Source organism: Dermacentor variabilis, chromosome 5 (genome assembly GCF_050947875.1).
Source record: "Dermacentor variabilis isolate Ectoservices chromosome 5, ASM5094787v1, whole genome shotgun sequence".
NCBI classification, from domain to species: domain Eukaryota; kingdom Metazoa; phylum Arthropoda; class Arachnida; order Ixodida; family Ixodidae; genus Dermacentor; species Dermacentor variabilis.
Window position 1 is genome coordinate 55132269 of NC_134572.1, and position 16703 is coordinate 55148971.

At 45.3% G+C, this 16703-nt stretch overlaps 1 protein-coding gene across 7 annotated transcripts in view; it reads right to left on the minus strand.

The window, feature by feature from the left end:
• Positions 1 to 16703, minus strand: part of Stat92E (Signal transducer and transcription activator Stat92E) — a 194108-nt gene that overhangs the window by 111693 nt on the left and 65712 nt on the right. For all 7 annotated transcript variants that reach the window (XM_075692518.1, XM_075692520.1, XM_075692522.1 and 4 more), the window contains exons 5-8: positions 12657 to 12808; positions 8703 to 8864; positions 8147 to 8281; positions 5386 to 5433 (exon numbers count right to left, since the gene is read on the minus strand). In XM_075692518.1, the coding sequence (XP_075548633.1) occupies positions 5386 to 5433; positions 8147 to 8281; positions 8703 to 8864; positions 12657 to 12808 (497 nt within the window). The remainder of the gene's footprint in view (positions 1 to 5385; positions 5434 to 8146; positions 8282 to 8702; positions 8865 to 12656; positions 12809 to 16703) is intronic.

The following is a 16703-nucleotide window of genomic DNA, read 5'->3' on the forward strand; positions in this document are numbered from 1 at the left end:
GATTACTTCGAGTAGTCCTGCTACGCAGAAAAATAAATGTGACATGCTTGTGTTGTGCAGTTTTGCTATTCTTTTTCTTGGTTCTTGCTTTCTTTTTGGGCAGGGGGTAATTTGAAAATCCACTTAAGATTTTTAATGGTCGTATGGAATTTCAATCAATAAGTTTTTACTTTTGCTTTACACTGCTGTCTAATATAGAATCTATTCGTATATAAGGCAAGGTTGCTTTACATCGTTGTCCAATATAGAATCTATTGGTATATAAGGCAAGGTTTTTCCCAGAATTCTTAGCCACGAAGTCCACCCACCCACCCACCGCGCTATTTGCAAATTTCGCCATTAGGTGTGGCTTCACGGCAGCATGAATTTCACCTTATACAGTAAAAGCTCATTAATGCACAAATAGTTCATTTGAAATTTTTGACAACTTGAAGTAGCCGCCACAGTCAATCCAACAATATATTGAAAGCAATGTGTAACACGTCCTGCCAATTCGCACTAAAATCCACACCGCCACCGATAATTCGAACTCCGCACCATCGTGGCTGGGGAGAGCGCTAGTACACAGGAGCACAATGGCAATGCTGGTGTCACCATGTGGACCGCACAGCTTTGTTCTTTCCATGCGTGGCCCTTTGTTTAGGCCTGAATGGAGAGAGATGCATTCACCTGGCCAGGCACGGCCAACACCTCTGTTGCAGGTCATTTCTCTCCCACTCTCACAATCTTCCAAGATAAAAACACGAATGCGGCGGTGCATTTTTTTTTTTTTTACATGTCACATATTAGAAGCTATGCACTTTCTCTAGGAGCTATTCTGCCGAGAAGCCGCATCAGGTAATGTCTAAAACATGGTGGCCGTGACAGTAATCGGCACTCGCAGTACCAAAAAGCATAGCCTCTGAGATTTGCAGTTGTTACTCAAAGGAAAGCATCATTGGGATACATGTTTGGATGCCACCTATACATATAGTGGAATTCAGCAGCGTGCAGCCAGTGCAGCTACAACGGTACAACAGAGACCAATGTTACAGCAGGTCGCATGTTTCCCAAGTGCATTTTAGAGCACAGATCTTGCTCCTGCGGCGAGCATCGGCAGCGCTTCTCTCCAACTTCCTTTTCTCCCACTTTCCCCTCCCTGTTGGTGCTGAGCCATGCTCCCTCCAGGGCTGCAGAAGATAGTGCTAACCTTTCCTTTCTCGACATGAACCACTTCTCTCTCAGCGGCTCAAAGGCACGTTTATAGTCCCGATGTTTTCAGCGCACGTCGCTTGCAGCCATCACACTATGCCGCTTGCGCCATGCCAGCTAAAATGCCGTCCCCTCTATACTTGGAGGTGGCCATCGTCTGCTGCTCTCTTCGGAGCATGCACAGAACGATTCCCAAACCCCGCGACGCTTTGAACGGCTGTCCGCGACCGCCGGTGAAGCAGCGTGGGCACCTTTTTTCTTTGCACCACGCATTGTGATGTGGCGCAGTCGGCGCAACGTACGAGCGGATGGAGCAAGAGCCATCTCAATGGCAGGCATGCCACACCACATTGCGGCGTCCGGTTGCTCAGCCTTAACCAAGCTATATTTTTCTGACCTTCATTAGTTCAAATTTTGTACGATTTGAATTTTCGCCCCCCCCCCATAACATCCCCTTCTAATCCAAATTAATGACCTTTTACTGTAGTGTGGCCCGACGGAAGCATGTGCCGCAATGCTCTGAAACCGAACTATAAGGCGAAATTCTTGCTGCCATGAAGCCACACCTAAGGCAAAATTTGCACACAACCCACACTACCTACGTTGAATATCCCTTCCTGCCTATTTCATGGTTGCCATTTTGGGTTTTGGCAGATTCAGTACTTCAGGCAATCCCTGCAGAGTCTGAATAATTCCTTGGCTGCTCTATATCACCTTATATTAGTGTGAATACTTAATTCTTTTTTTCGTGGATCCCCCAACCACACCTCTGCCTTACAGTTGTGACTGCCATATAATCCAACTCTGCTATTGGTGTACCACATGAAATCAGCACAGTGGCCTGCTGACTGCGAGCCAGCCTAGCCAATGTACACAAGCACCTGCCCAGCATTTGACATTTTCTGCATCACAATGCATATTTTGTGCGGCAAGTAAACAAACGAATGCTTCTCTGTAACCGAGGTTGTCTTGGATTGTGCATTTTCGGTTTTGTTTGAGCAGTAAACAGCATGGCGAGGTGTAACCCACAGTCAACTGCCTGGCAAAACCTTTTCTCTAGCATCTTCATCAAAAATTGACCTCTTTCTTATGCAGTTATTCAAATAATCCATTTACACCATCGTTATGCAAACACAAGTAACGGCAGAAAAGTTCACATACCATAAAAACCCATGTATAATGCGAACCCGCATATAGTACGAGGTGAAATTTTTGGGAAGCGAAACGATTAAAAAAAAAGTTTTATCCGCGTATAATACGAGTTAGGAAAACTCGAGGAAAGCATTTGAATTGCACTCCGCATTTCAATCGCTGTCTTCCTCAGCTGTGCTCTCTTCAGATAGTTCCTTGTCGGACATATCTTCCCGGAGGTACTCGTCGTCTGTGCCATCGAGCTAGTTTGAGATGCCGCACCTCTTGAATGTGCAACACACAAGGTCCTCTGGTATGCTGGCCTCTGCATGCACAATCCACTTGCATAGCGTGGCGGGCAAAGCCCGCTTCAGCCACCCGGTCGGCGTCACTGCAGGCTCACCTGAGCGCATCCAATCTTCGTAACACCGCTTAACTGTGTCCTTGAACGGCTTGTTCACGCAAATATGTAAAGGCTGCAGCTGAGACGTCATCCCACCTGGGATAACGACGAGTTCAGGGCTGGATTCGTGCAACAGCCTCTTCACTGAGTTGGCCAAACGGCAAAGAAATGCATCCCGCATGAGGATGGACGGGAACGACAACAGTGCGCCAGGCCGCCTACACCAGACGGACTTATCCAGTCGAGCACAGGATGCTCGTTCATCCAGCCTTTCTCATGGCAGCTCACGACCCCATCTTTTGCCAGCTCCTCACCTTTACGCAGTCTTGCGCTTGAAGACGACATAAGGCGGGAGGTTGCGTCCGTCTGCCGTGCATGGCCACATGACGGTATCTCGCATTTTCTCGTTGCCAGTGGACCGCACATAAACTTGTTTAGAGCCCTTTTCAGGCACGGTGAGGGGCAATGGCGTGTCCAGATAAACCAGCATTTGGTCAGCATTGCCGATTTGCCTTAGCAGGAAGTTCTTGGACATGCACAGCGAAATAATGTGGCGCTCGAAAGCCACAAGCAGCTCTTCGAACGATTCAGGCAGCTTTTGCAAAATCAAGTTCGGCGGCATAACGAAAATCCAGCATAGCACATGTAGAGATAAATCCAGTGCTTGCTCGCTTCGAAGGCAGAGCTCGGTAGCCCCTTTTTCTTTTGCAAGCCCCTTAGCTTTTGCCTGCATAAGCTCCACGCTCACAGCTAAATGCACTGCTTGCTGTTGGCATATGAACTCCGTCAGGGCGAATTCGATTTCCAGGAATGTCCCACGCTTTGGGTCGCGAAAACTTCTTTGTGTTCAGCTGCACACGAAAAGGGCTTCCTTCTGTCGATGCCACCCGCAAACACTTCTCTCAATGACACCAAACTGCCTCCCAGCCGCACTGTTGCTGATGTCCTGTGCGGCTAAAACAACCTTTCTCTTGAAAACAGCTGAGTACTGTTTTGGTGGTCTGGACATCTTGGTCCTCCAATGCCAAATAAAAAAGATGCACTTCGCGAAGTGTGGTTGAATTCAATGGAATTTTATTTCTCGTTCATTCAAACGAAGGTAGACTGAGCCTTAAGGCATAAAGCCTGACAAAGGTCTCAGCCCCCGCAAATGACAGGTTTCACAGCAGATCACACACATATGCACAATTTTGTGCGTTACAACAGCGTTGGTTACTGTGAAAATTCATGGTAGCAATGTCCATGGTCATTAGATTCTTCAAATTTACAGTACAATGTACAGCAACGGCTAAGTACAACTAAGCATTTCAGATTCTAATGCTGTGCTAAAATTGTACAATTATACACGAAATAAACGTCAGCGAATTTACAGAGAAATATAGAGCAACATCATGCACAAAAAAAAACATCCTAATTTTGTGCCAAGAATAATAAAAACTTGCACATGTGCTGCCAAGGTGTGCACTCAACAATAAAGAAATGATGCTGTAGTCAGGTAGCAATAATGAAACCAAGCAGTAGCCACGCAGCAATAAGGAAGCCAAGCCGTAGCCACGCAGCAATAACAAAGTCAAGCCATAGCGAAGCAGCAATAACGAAACCAAAACTTCTAGCCCAAATTTCTGACTGAAATTTTTGTTCAGATCCGCATATAGTATGAGGTAAAAATTTGGGGCGTTAATAATAGGAAAAATACCTCGTATTATATGCGGGTTTTAAGGAAATGTTTCACGAGCATTCCGGCGGAGCGCCGCAAGCCCGTGCTTTCAGGGTTTACCTATCTGTGATTTCATATGATGCTGGCTGAAGCGAATATACCAGCAAGCAGCGCTCCACCGTCAAATTTATCAAACGATGATAAGCAAGCGACTGCCAAGAATATGAGAGCAGTGGTCATATTTTGTTAACGATCCATTTCATTTCCTGTTCTTATCACCTGTCACATCATTGCCGTTCCCAGAGATAAAAGTAGCAGGACTTGCCCACTCGCAACGCCTAAGCCAATTACAAAGGAGACTTGAAGTGAAATGGGAAATACCGTCTTCAGACGTAGAAGACCTACGGAATGCACTTGGGCAGGGGTTTGTCACAATCAATGAGTGGCTGCACAGCATGTACCGATGCATCCTCCATCCGCATATCACAAATCACGTGCTCCCAATGCCTGCGTTTCATTCCGGCTAGTAAAATGCCACAAACTGCGTGTACGGACAGCAAGAGAATGTGGGAGTTGGTGACATTGGAGAGGGAATTAGTGAGGCATTAGTGATAGAGTGCAGGCATGGCCACCGACTTGACGTACAGGTCGAGTGTTGACAGGTGGTGGACAGCTCATGGCAGGGTTTTGAACGTCATCACATTACGTAACTTACTCGCAGTGTCGCATGCTGCCAGATCAGTGCCTAAACGGCAAGAAATGATTAGTAAATCTCCATTATGGACTCCAAATAGGTCTCTTATATCCATTTTAAAGAAAATTTTGTTTCGTTAAAACAAGATTTTAAGTGAATTGGTTTCTATGAAGATTTCATGGGGAATTACAATTACTTCATTATAATCATTAGCTTGTTTATAATCTGTTTCGTCGTAACAAGGTTGAACTGTACTGCAATACTCTTACACTAAACAAGCAACGTGCGCAATGTCAAAAGTAAGCTTACCCAACACCGACTTTGTCACTCTTCAGCAAGGAATTGGCCTGTCCCTCGCTGGAAGTGCATTGTTGAAAAATTGGAAAGGATAATGACAACAGTGTGAAGTCAAGGTGTCAAAACAAACCAGAGCGACAACAAATGCTCAACTATGTTTGATCTTCTTTACTTAGACTCTAAGCCAAGAAAATCAGGAGAAGCAGAAAAGCGGCCACTGAACAGAAGCTATAAAAGGCCACCAATGCAGAACCTTGACGCCACCATTTACAGTACCACTGTTTTTGCAACAACGGCTCATTCCTACACAAAGTTGCTGCAGTATTACTTTATTTACATTGCAACATTACATGTAGCTTAAAGTCTTATAGGAAAACAGTTTCCTCTGTTGATGGCAGCAAGTTGCTTCGCTTCTAGTGATCTTCGCAATTTTTTTCCAAACTGGCTTTCAACAACAAACACACGTGGCATTTGTTTACGAAATAGATGCATACATTCACTTCCAATGAGATTGCTTTTGGGTCGCATTATAACTTGCCACTGCCCTAAAAGGATCCTCTGGAATCACTTTTACTATGACAATACCGTATTTACTTGCATAATAATCACACCCCTGAAATTTGTTGTCAAAATTCGATTTTTTTTCTTTCCCTTGTAATGATCGCACTCTGAACTTGCCGCAGCTATATGTTGTGTGCCAAGTCTAGCTAATGTTCATCGCACTTACCATCTGTCGAATGCTGTCGAATGCTACGCGAATGACTCTTGAGGACATACCAAGCGGACTACACACACCAAACATTCTTGACCAGACGCTCCATTTCATTCCTCTCATCATTTTCCACATTTCCATGAAAAAATAAAGCTACAACCAAACTTGCCCTGGCTTTATTATTTGTAGACTTTATGTTGGTTGCGGTCAACAACAACAAAAAAGACGCCTTTCGACTCCTCTCGTATGCACTCGTGGGCATGCAACAAATCGCGAGCGGCAACGATAGTAGCCAAATTTACACTGACACGTTAGAAGTGTACCCTATTCATACGCCACGCTTGTAACACAGCTAAGATATTCGCCCACCCTTAGCGGAAACATGCCGTATCAGGATAGTAATGAAGACAAATGCCGCAGTTTTCGCAGCATGCCTGTCATGTGTTTCTATGTCACTGGCAGCTAAGCACGACCATCTCCTTTTCTGTCCCCTCAAAGTGGACATGGCTGCGTTATTGCCGCAAGCTCGCCGATTTTAACAATATTATTCATTACTGATATAAAAGAAACTGTTTCAATGCACGTAATGTATTCAAAAAAGAAGAAAAATCACATTTTTGTTTTGGTGTCCTGCACTATTACAGCGGCAGCCACCTGTTTGTTGACCTGTTGTCATCCGGCAGCAAATGCAGGATGAAATAAAATATCTTTTTCTTTTCGCAGAAAATTTAACCCGCGTAATGATCGCACCTCTGAATTTGCGTAAAATTTTTTTTTGACAAAAAAGTGTGATCATTATGAGAGTAAATACGGTACTGCTGGTATATAATACCAAACATAGAACCCAGCTTTGTGGTAGCCATATCAGCATAAAAATAAACATGCTTCATCAGAATTTGTTACTGTTATCATTACTGCTCTACAGCCGTAGTGCATTTTGAAAGAGCATTCGAACATTCACCAAACATTTAACCAAAGCAACAACATAATGTGGATTGTGCAAGGTAGCTTTGTGGTGTAACCTGCATCTACCGTATTTATTTGAATCTAGGTCGATAGTTGCTTTTTTTTTTTTCAAATAATTATATACCAAACTCTAGGGTCAACTTAGATTTGAGGATTTTTTAAAATGCACCAGTTTCTAATTGAAATTGATAAATATGGTGCATAGCTAGTGCCCTTTAAACAAGTCAGTATCACAGCGGATGCTAGCCACACCAGTAGCCAATTGAAGTATGTGAGCAACATCGCCATCTTGACGTGGGTGCCTGTGTCGTATCGGTGTGCGGCATGGAGCTATCGTGATGGCACCGAACAGACAATGCCACTATAGAACGTGACACGCTTTCAAACAAAAGTTGTGCTAGCCGCAGAGGCATTGTCAAACGTTCAAGCCGGGCAGGATTTCGACACCATAGAGATAAGCGTCAGTCATTGGATCATTGGAGGGGGTAATGGGAGGTGCTTTTCACGTGTGCCACAACGAAGATGGCAATTATCAGACCACAACAGCGGTGATGACATAAGAATGAGCTCGGCATGCTCCTATTCAAACAATGCGGTTTACATTTTGTGAACACTGTCCTCCCTCTTGTTTGGCCTACATTCGAGGTAAGTAGTTTTTTTCCTGCCTTTGTACTTTTGCGGGTCGGCTTAGAATCAGGGCCAGCGCAGATTCAAGTAAGTACGGTATGTACACACAACAAAAGCTAAAACAGCTCCCAGCAGCCACTGCTGTAAAATACCAAGTGCCGCACAGATACATGGTGCTGCACCCAATCAAATCCTTACATATTTGCAGTAAACCTGACGATGAACGCGATAACCTTGCAATTGATTTGTGAACCTCGAGACACTTTCACTTGTGCACCAACCTAGGCGGCTTGTTTTGGCAACATTCAATACCTACTGCACTATTCCAAGCCAACTTTCACCGACCCAGGTGGCTAACTTCAAAACTGCTCCCTAACACCCCATGTCCTCCATCATCTTGTACCACGAGGGGGAGTCCATGACCATCACTTCCATTAAATAAAAGCCAGAAACAAAAATCCTGCTCACCTGATAATGGATACCTTGACCTGAGGGGGTGTCATGTGGACGTTTAACTTGCCCCCAACCAGAAGACGGACTGTGGCTGTGAACCTAGTGTTGGTCTTCATAACCTGTGGAGGCTGCTTCTCAATGATGAAAGTGCTGTAAATGCAAGAAAAACCAACTTCAAGGACTATTCCTAGCACCAATGAGTGCCGCTCCCTCACCTAAAACAGCACTTAAAAAGTGTATGTTTCCTTTTACTATGGAACCATTCACAAATTGTTCCTAACTTTCTTCGCTTTCACCAAAGCTTTGGCATTTTAGCTGGCAACAGCCAACTGTGCTCTATAATTAGATTAACCCCTCTGTTGATATTACAACTGTGCTTGACTCTGCAATCTATTTGCTGTAGCTGATTCTGACTTTTCTAAAAGTTTATGAGGCACACCCTGCTGACACTTAAAAACCCCTTCTCTAATGTACGGCTGCAATAAAGGTGCCACACTGATGACTTGCCAGAGCCTAAATTTTTGCCTTTCCAACTGGCTGCAGACATTGAAATGTGTTCTGCCATGCTCACCTGGTGACGAGAGAGGAAAGCAGGTTGGTGACTTGGGCATTCAGGGCCGTGAAGCGTTCACCAATCGCAGACGCTCCTCCTATGGGCACCTGTGCTGCCAGGATCTCAACCCTCTTGACCTGCTGCCGGTTTTGCCAGATCAGCTCTGCCAGGGCTTCACACCTGCATAAAGGAATACAGGAGCAATTGGCTGAATGACACATCTGACAAGGTTTAGTGCCCCAGTGCTGCAACGCAGTGGACCTTTGTTGCACACCATGCCGAGGGGCTTTGAATTGAGTTATGGTGTACCACTACACATGGGAATGCCTTAACCCTTCGGGTGTTTCCTCCTTTACCCAGCCCTATACTTTCCTCTTGGGAGTCCATACTGCTCCACACAAGCCACGGGAACAGCAACGGCTGATCCAGCAGGCTCGCAAAGTAGTGCATGGCAATGGAGCCCTGGACGGAGGGCCCCATTCATTGAGGGAAATTTCCTACTGGTTTGCCAAATAAAAGTTTATTCTTTCTCTCCTCGCCTGCCAACTGTTTAAATTTGGGTGCGGGCGACAGCCTCTACACCGCGAGGACGTCGTGCGATGTAGAGGGTGGCTTGTCACTCGGGACGTGGAGATTGCAGTGGAAGTAGCAGCCAAACGAAGACGCTGCTGAGGTTGATCCTACCAAGCTACGATTTCACCCCACTCCCAACTTCAACGGAGGCTGTAGCTGCTTCAGCCCTTCTGCGCTGCTACTGCAGGGTAGAATAGTCTAAATGATCCAAATGAATAGAATGACACCCAAATGAATGAATAATCTAAATGAAGTCTAAATGATTCACGTTGTTACTGCAGCGTGGATCATTTATACTATGTTCAGGACTATGTTCAGGACTATGTTCATGTGGCTGCCAATAAGAAGCAGGCTACACTGCTGCAGTACTTTCGGCCAAAGAAATAAATACTTTGTATGAAGCTTCAAGTTAGTATTTACTGCACCACGATTGGTTCACCAATTGATTTGTACAAGTTCATGTGTTTATGTGATTTTATAAATAGAATCCTGGCGATATCAAACTATTTCATGATCGCCACGCTGTTCGATATATCGAGGCTCGACTGTACTAACAGACATTTCATTCAAATGAAACAAGGTTGGTCGGAGTTAAGAAATTTTCAACCAAGCCCTTTTGTGCATACGCGTTTTCTGCTACAATATATAGATCTTGAATAAGAAATTTGCAAATGTACCAAAGTATTTTAATATACAAATACAAAGTATCGCATCGAATACAATCACTGCGGTAGTTTCTTGTATCTGTATCTCGAATACTTGTTATCCAAGTAACTTGCATCGCACAGCCAAATCTTGATAATTCAAACTCGAAGGGGCCCGAAAATTTGTTCAAATTAAGAAAGCCACTGAAGATGTGATAAAGCGGACTCAGTACTGCATAGCTGCAGAAGGAGACCTATTCGAACACGTCCTCTAGGCAGCAGCTACTGTTCAACGGCACTTACGAATTCAGAGATAATAAAGGCACACTGAAATCCGACTTTGTGTGTGTGTGTGTGTGTGTGTGTGCATGTGTGCATGTGTGTGTGCGTGCATGTGTGTGTGTGCGTGTCTTTTTTTCATGAAAGGAGCTTCTTTTTTTCATGGAAGTGCGGAAAGCGATGAAAGGAATAAAATGGGGCATCTGCTTTTAAGAATGTTTCGTGCAAGCAGTCATCTTCGTATGTGTAAGAGTTGGTCTCGTAGCATTCGACAGCATTTGACAGATGGTAAGTGCAACCATCATTAGCTAGACTTGGCACACGAGATATCGCTGCGACAAGTTCGGGGTGCAATCATTACATGAGAAAAAAAAAATCGCATTTTGATGACAAAATTCAGGGGTGCTATCATAATGCGAGTAAATATGGTATTTACTTTATAGAATGCATTGGCTTTTGTCTTTTCTCAACACGTGTGTCGCTGGTATTTACTTTATAGAATGCATTGGCTTTGTATTTTCTCAACACGTGTGTCGCTTTCTGGTCTCTCTATTTCGCTTTTATTTTACGCCATGAACCTGTTTTTGCAGCACTTGTACATTCTCATGAAAACTAAAACCGTCACTTTAATTTGGCTTTGGTCCGAAGCAAGTTTCTGGCGCAAGATATAGCTGCGTGCGCACTGTTAGGTTTGTGATTGGGGTTGTAGGGAGGACCTGGCTCTTCGTCGGGAATTAGGAGTACAGGATTTATTTACAATATTTACATTATGACAGGAGATACATTTCAACAGTGTAGCATGACTCGCAAATGGAGCACGCAAGATGAAGCACGAAGCACCACAACACAAAGCTCCAAGCACACCGCTTGTCGAGCACACAGCTGCTTAAAAACACTCTGTACTCCCTAGATCCCTAGGTTAGGGAAAACTGCTGTCCAACCTTCGTCCAATCAGACCGTCCACAGTCGTTGGAGGCGTAGTCGACCCGCCTATGAGGGGGAGGGCTCACACACTCACGTACGCACTTTGGATTCCCAGAACCCACCGAGTTGAGCGGGTCCTCATAGCCAGGTTCTCACGCTTGACTCCAGCCAGCGCCTCTTAATTCCAGAGCAGACTCCTCAGGTAGCCGCCACGAGTGTCAGCAGACACGAATCCTGCGGCTCGAGGAAGAATGCACCGCAAAACTCCCTTTTCCAAGAAGCTCTCTTGTTGCAAATTGACCATGAAGGAGACAGCGAACCAGGTAACAGTACACGGTCCGCCAAATGTGGCTTGACTTGCAGGCACCGTCAACTCGACGATGGAGGTGCATGGTTAATTAACTTTGCTGTGGTCTCCAGTTCTCCGAAGGAAGTGCATGGTCGGTTAACGTTGCTGGCGCCGCCGGTTCTCTGAAGGAGGTGCATGGTCAGTTAACCTAGCTGGCGTCGCCGGTTTTCTGAAGGACACCAGCCTCGCAGAACAACCGAAACTACTGCAGCGGGCCGCGAAAAGTCCGCAGCTCAGTAGCCCTGCAGGCCGATCGTAACAGCACTCTGTCCACATGGTGCGAGCAAAGCTGTGATTTTGAAACATGCTATGCCTATTACATTGATTTTCGTGTTTCATACGTGGTCAGAGCAGCGCTTCGGCAGCGTTATCAAGGGGCTTTTGTTAAGGTGATCAGTTGGCCTCGAGACACAAATAATAAGTGTGACGTAGAGAGGAAGGAATAGCTGCAAAACCGCAAAATGTGGTGTTGGTGCTCCTTCCGTACCATAACCAAGGTGATGCACTGTCCCTTCGGGTTTCAGACAGGCAATGCAGTCGCTTTCAATCAACTTATTTGAGGGCGCTGCTTTATGATGCAATACAAGCCTGAAAATGAAGACAGCATCGACGATATCGTACCAAGCATAAGTGAAAGCGGGCACAACGAGGAAAGCAATGACGATCTTTCGCTCACATCCTCCAAGGTGATTGGTGCACTCGCACTAGTCCGGCACTTCTTCGCGAATGTGGAAGGTTGCAGCCTCGCTGCTTCGGCTCTTTAGACAATGCGGAGAACTGCATGCTGTTGCAGCAGCAAACTTGCCCAAGCAGAAGAATACAGAACTATTTCATGCAAAACTAAGCTAGTTTCACCAATAAAGTGCTTTTATAAATGCTACGAGCTTTTACGACGTCCAATTCTAGCAGGCTTATATCAATTATGTCCGATATCAAACTGATTAGCTTTTTGATATAATCGGGTTCAGCTGTATTACAGATAGAGATGAAAAGGGAAGCAGCCATCTGCCAATTGCCACAGAAGGGGCACTACGCTTGCCTACTCTGTAGGAATAAGGAGGCAGCAGTAAAAAAATAACAAATCACAAAAATGAAAGTGAGATGAGAAAGGATACAGCATGGCAGGAACAGCAAGTATAAACGTAAAGATTGCTGAAAGAAGGCATGACATCTATAGCACTGAAAAAAGGGAACAGCACTTACCACTCTTGGATTTGGTCAAGGTTGTTTTCAAAACTAACGCCATTCCCACCAAGTTGCTGGGCACGCTTCCACTTTATGAGCTCATCGTCCAGCACTTGCGTCTGTAGCGTGGACAGCTGCATTGTGGTATCCTGCTGTTTGTCTGCAAAGGCCTGCAAACACAAAACCATACACAGAGATAAGTCCCACAATTCACTCATTATGTTGTACTCCACATCTAATTACAGTGGGGCCTTGGTGATACAATCCTGTTAAATAAGATTTCCCAGTACCAACATTCTAAATTCTTTTTCTACCAGTTTATATGTTACCAGAAAACACAATCTTTAGGCCCAAATGTTCAGTACATCACCAAACTGCAATCGTATGATATGTTTTCCAGAGGCTAGATCCCATGTAAGTAAGAAAAGGCGGGAGGTGCGAGTGATCGAGAAGAGTAGCTTCCGAGTGCAGCAGCTTCCCTGCAGTACTCCCCTGACCTTGTCACATGAAAATGTCAGTATGCTTTCAGTTTCCTCTTCCAGTACCAGCAAATTTCACGAGTTGTTGCATGCTGCATTCACAGCTATCGCCACCAACCTTACTGCGATAAGCACCTTCATATATAGTAAAATCTTGTTATACGAACACCACATTAACAAACTTTTCAGAAATCCTCAGCTGATTTCGTATGGTTTCAATGTAAAAAGATTTCAGTACAGTGAAACCTCGTTAAACCATAGTTGGCCGCAGCTCGGATAAGGTACGTACTAAACGGTAGTACTGCTTAACCGAAATTGCATTCGATCGCCCACTTACATGTCAAAAACGTAACTCAAGAGAGAGTGCGATGAAAGGGGAAAAAACATGCAGTATTTATTCACTTCGTGCAATCAAAGTTACTTTCGTTTCATGCTGCGGTGACCTAGCAGCGACGACAGTGGCCTCAAACTTACTGAAGCTGCGAGCCAGCTTTTCAGCCAGCCCCCTCTTCTTGGCAAGCACTCGCATGGAAGATTCCTCGTTGGTGTTGCATGTTCTCCGTGCATGCAGGCGGTAGCGCTGCAGAAGTCACGGGGCACCTTTTTCATTGCGGAGTGCTGTTCTTGTCGCGACGATTGCACTCATGAGGCTGACGAATGCGCTGCTTCTGCCACTGTCGGGCCTGAATCACCCGTGCTGTCGCTTTCTGTGTCATCCTCATCACGGTTGTTAATCGACACTTCAGCAACAACAGTGGCGACGACGGCGAAAAGTCAAACCTCGTAGCCGACATTTCTTCACGGTCACAGCAGCACTGCCGAGCAACTTCTTCGCATTCCAAATGCCACGTACCGTAGTCAACAGTAAATCCCTGTGGCGTGCCAGCACCAACTTCTTCGTGTCTTGTTCGAGAGCACGAGTGATGTCTAATTTTTCTTCCGTGCTGAGCACACGGCGTATTTTTTATCCGAGCTTTAACATGACGCGAGTCCTTGTTTGCATGATGCCACAATTCTCTCTGGCTCGGCACCAAAATGATGTTGATGTGGCTTCACGTGCAAACGCACAGGGCGCTTGGAGGCTGTTGTTCTGATCTCTGAAGCTTGCTGTTCTGCCAGGCCGGCTGACAGAGACAACGCACCTCTGCGTTTGTGCAACGAAAAGTGGAAACACTATGTATTGACCGATACGTAGGCAATAAGCTGGCATGGTTTATTTGGATACAAAACACATTATGTTCAATAGCCGCTGAGTCGGGGATTTGACTTTACTACTTCTCAAGCTAAACTACTGTTTTAGCAGGTACGGTTTGATGAGGTTTTACTGTCTACAAACTTCAGAATACCAAACATTTCAAAATAACAATCGTTATTCAGTTTTCGTGTTATGTTAATAACGCCTCAGTATTATAAACTAATATTCAAAAATTTAGGGATTCCTAGATTTCCCTGTGTATTTCACAGCAGCGGAAACAGTAGGCTAGCAGACGACAAGGTGTAGAAAGTGCATGCCGCAATGCATGGGCTCGGAAAACCCGAGACAGTGTTGAATAATTTTAAAAATAATAATAAAAGGAAGAAAGAACACCCGGGAGAAAATTTTTTTAAATTTATTCTGGAGGCAACGGTGCATTGGGTTTTGCGACCGCATGCTACGCCCAGGTAAGTGTCACCTAGCAACAGAGGCGCGTCTCTTGCTTTGTTCGCCCCTCTTCTTGTGCATGCCTCTTTCTTTCGTGTTTCTTTCTGCGGCCGCACTAGCTACATACGCAGAGAAATGTAACCTCTGTACTTGCGGGTACGCCACACAGTCGCACTTTGCATTTTCCTAACAGTGTCGTTTGCAAGCGCTTGCCCTTTGGAATAGTTCAGGTGTCCGCCTCGAGTAAGAAAGTTGTAGTGTCCATGGCAAGGAATGTGAAAACAAGCAAACAAGGAACGCTGCACTTCAGAAGTTGCATGGAGCTTCCTTTTTTTGTCAGTTTTCTCAGTGTCAGCGTCTGCTTTGCACGCCTGATTCGCGGTGCTGCGGTGGTGCATGGTAGCAGAATCTACGGAAAAAAGCAACAGAGCGGGCTGAGAGCCAAAGGCGACAGTTTCTTGGATAGCTAAACCGGTGACAATTTATGAACTGATGGGTTGATGGGCGGAGTGATTAATTTTGGGGCTTTCACTATAACGACCTTTCAGAATAAAAAGTGATTTTCAGCGGTTCCGCACAATTCGTTATATCGAGATTTGACATAAGACATTTGATTTGACATGGGGCATAGTGCCGTTAGAAGCATCATGCACACTTTTTAACTCAAACATGTCACCGTTCCCTGCTGCAGGCAGAGCGAAGTGAGCATCAAGTTTCGCTATGGAAGCATTCTAGACATCATATTCTGATGTCGCCCACCAGCCTGATGCATTTTGGTTTCCCATCGCTGGCTGGAAACACTGCACAATTAAAAAACTACAATGTGCATGTCAGGTTGCTTGAATCCCACCTGCTTTACGCAGGTCGGTGTCTCGTGTCATAACATTGACATGGTCTCAATTCGAAGTTATAGTGAACTGATAGGTTTCGCGAACAATGCGTGCCTCGCCATAATGACACTCGCTTGCTACTGTTGCGTGAGGGGTGTGCCATATTGTCGATAAAGGCTACTGAGGGCCACCATAAAACACTTCATCGCTTGCAATTGATTGGCTCTCAATCTCTACCACGAAACTTTTCTTTCACGTTATTGCTACTACGGTATTTGTGAATAAACTCTACATGACGCGCCGTTGTGTTAGCAGCCACGAGCAATTCGTTTTGTGGGGGCCTGTTTCAGAGGGCGGTGAAAGTAGCAGCAAACTTTTTCCAACGAAATGCATGCCTAACTTTTTCTTTTACGCATTAATAAAGTGGCCATATTTGACTAGAACAACTCACCACAGTAATAAGAATCATGATGACAGCTTCGCTAGGCAGTGTCTTTCTAACACGGATGACGTGTTGCCACCAAATAACAAATACCAAGAGCGGCGTCCTGGCATTGACGTCACTCGCGAGAGGGTGCCTCTCCAAGTTCTCGCCGCTAATACCGTTTCCCAGTGATCACCAGTCGTCTGGCTTGCTCGTTAGCTACAGTCGGCGTCGATAAGTGGCATAAGTGGTCAGAGTTCGTGCGCGCCATTGGACGCTTAGAATGGAACCCGTTGAAGATAAGCCGGATTCGCTTGTTTCATTTTGAGCATGCCTGGTATAAACAAAACCTGCCGAGCTTAGGGGAGTCCAATGATCTTCCACCGAGACTATGTACCCCCAAGCCTGATGCTGTGCTGACTTTTACCCTGCCTTGTGTCCTGCTCCGGAATATGCTTCCTTCCTAGAGCGTCCTCTATAAATGGTTCATACTACTAGTAGCGGGTCATACGCATATTGATAGCTCTCGCTAGCCCTACTTTCTGAGTCTCTGCTTTGCAGTGGATCCAATCAAAAGAGGTTGGCCACTTCTTATACGGCAGTGACTCTCGCCTGCAGGAAATAGTTGTCGCTGAACAAAAACGAGGATGATGATGATGTCAAGGACATCGCAAAGCATGTGCAGGGGTA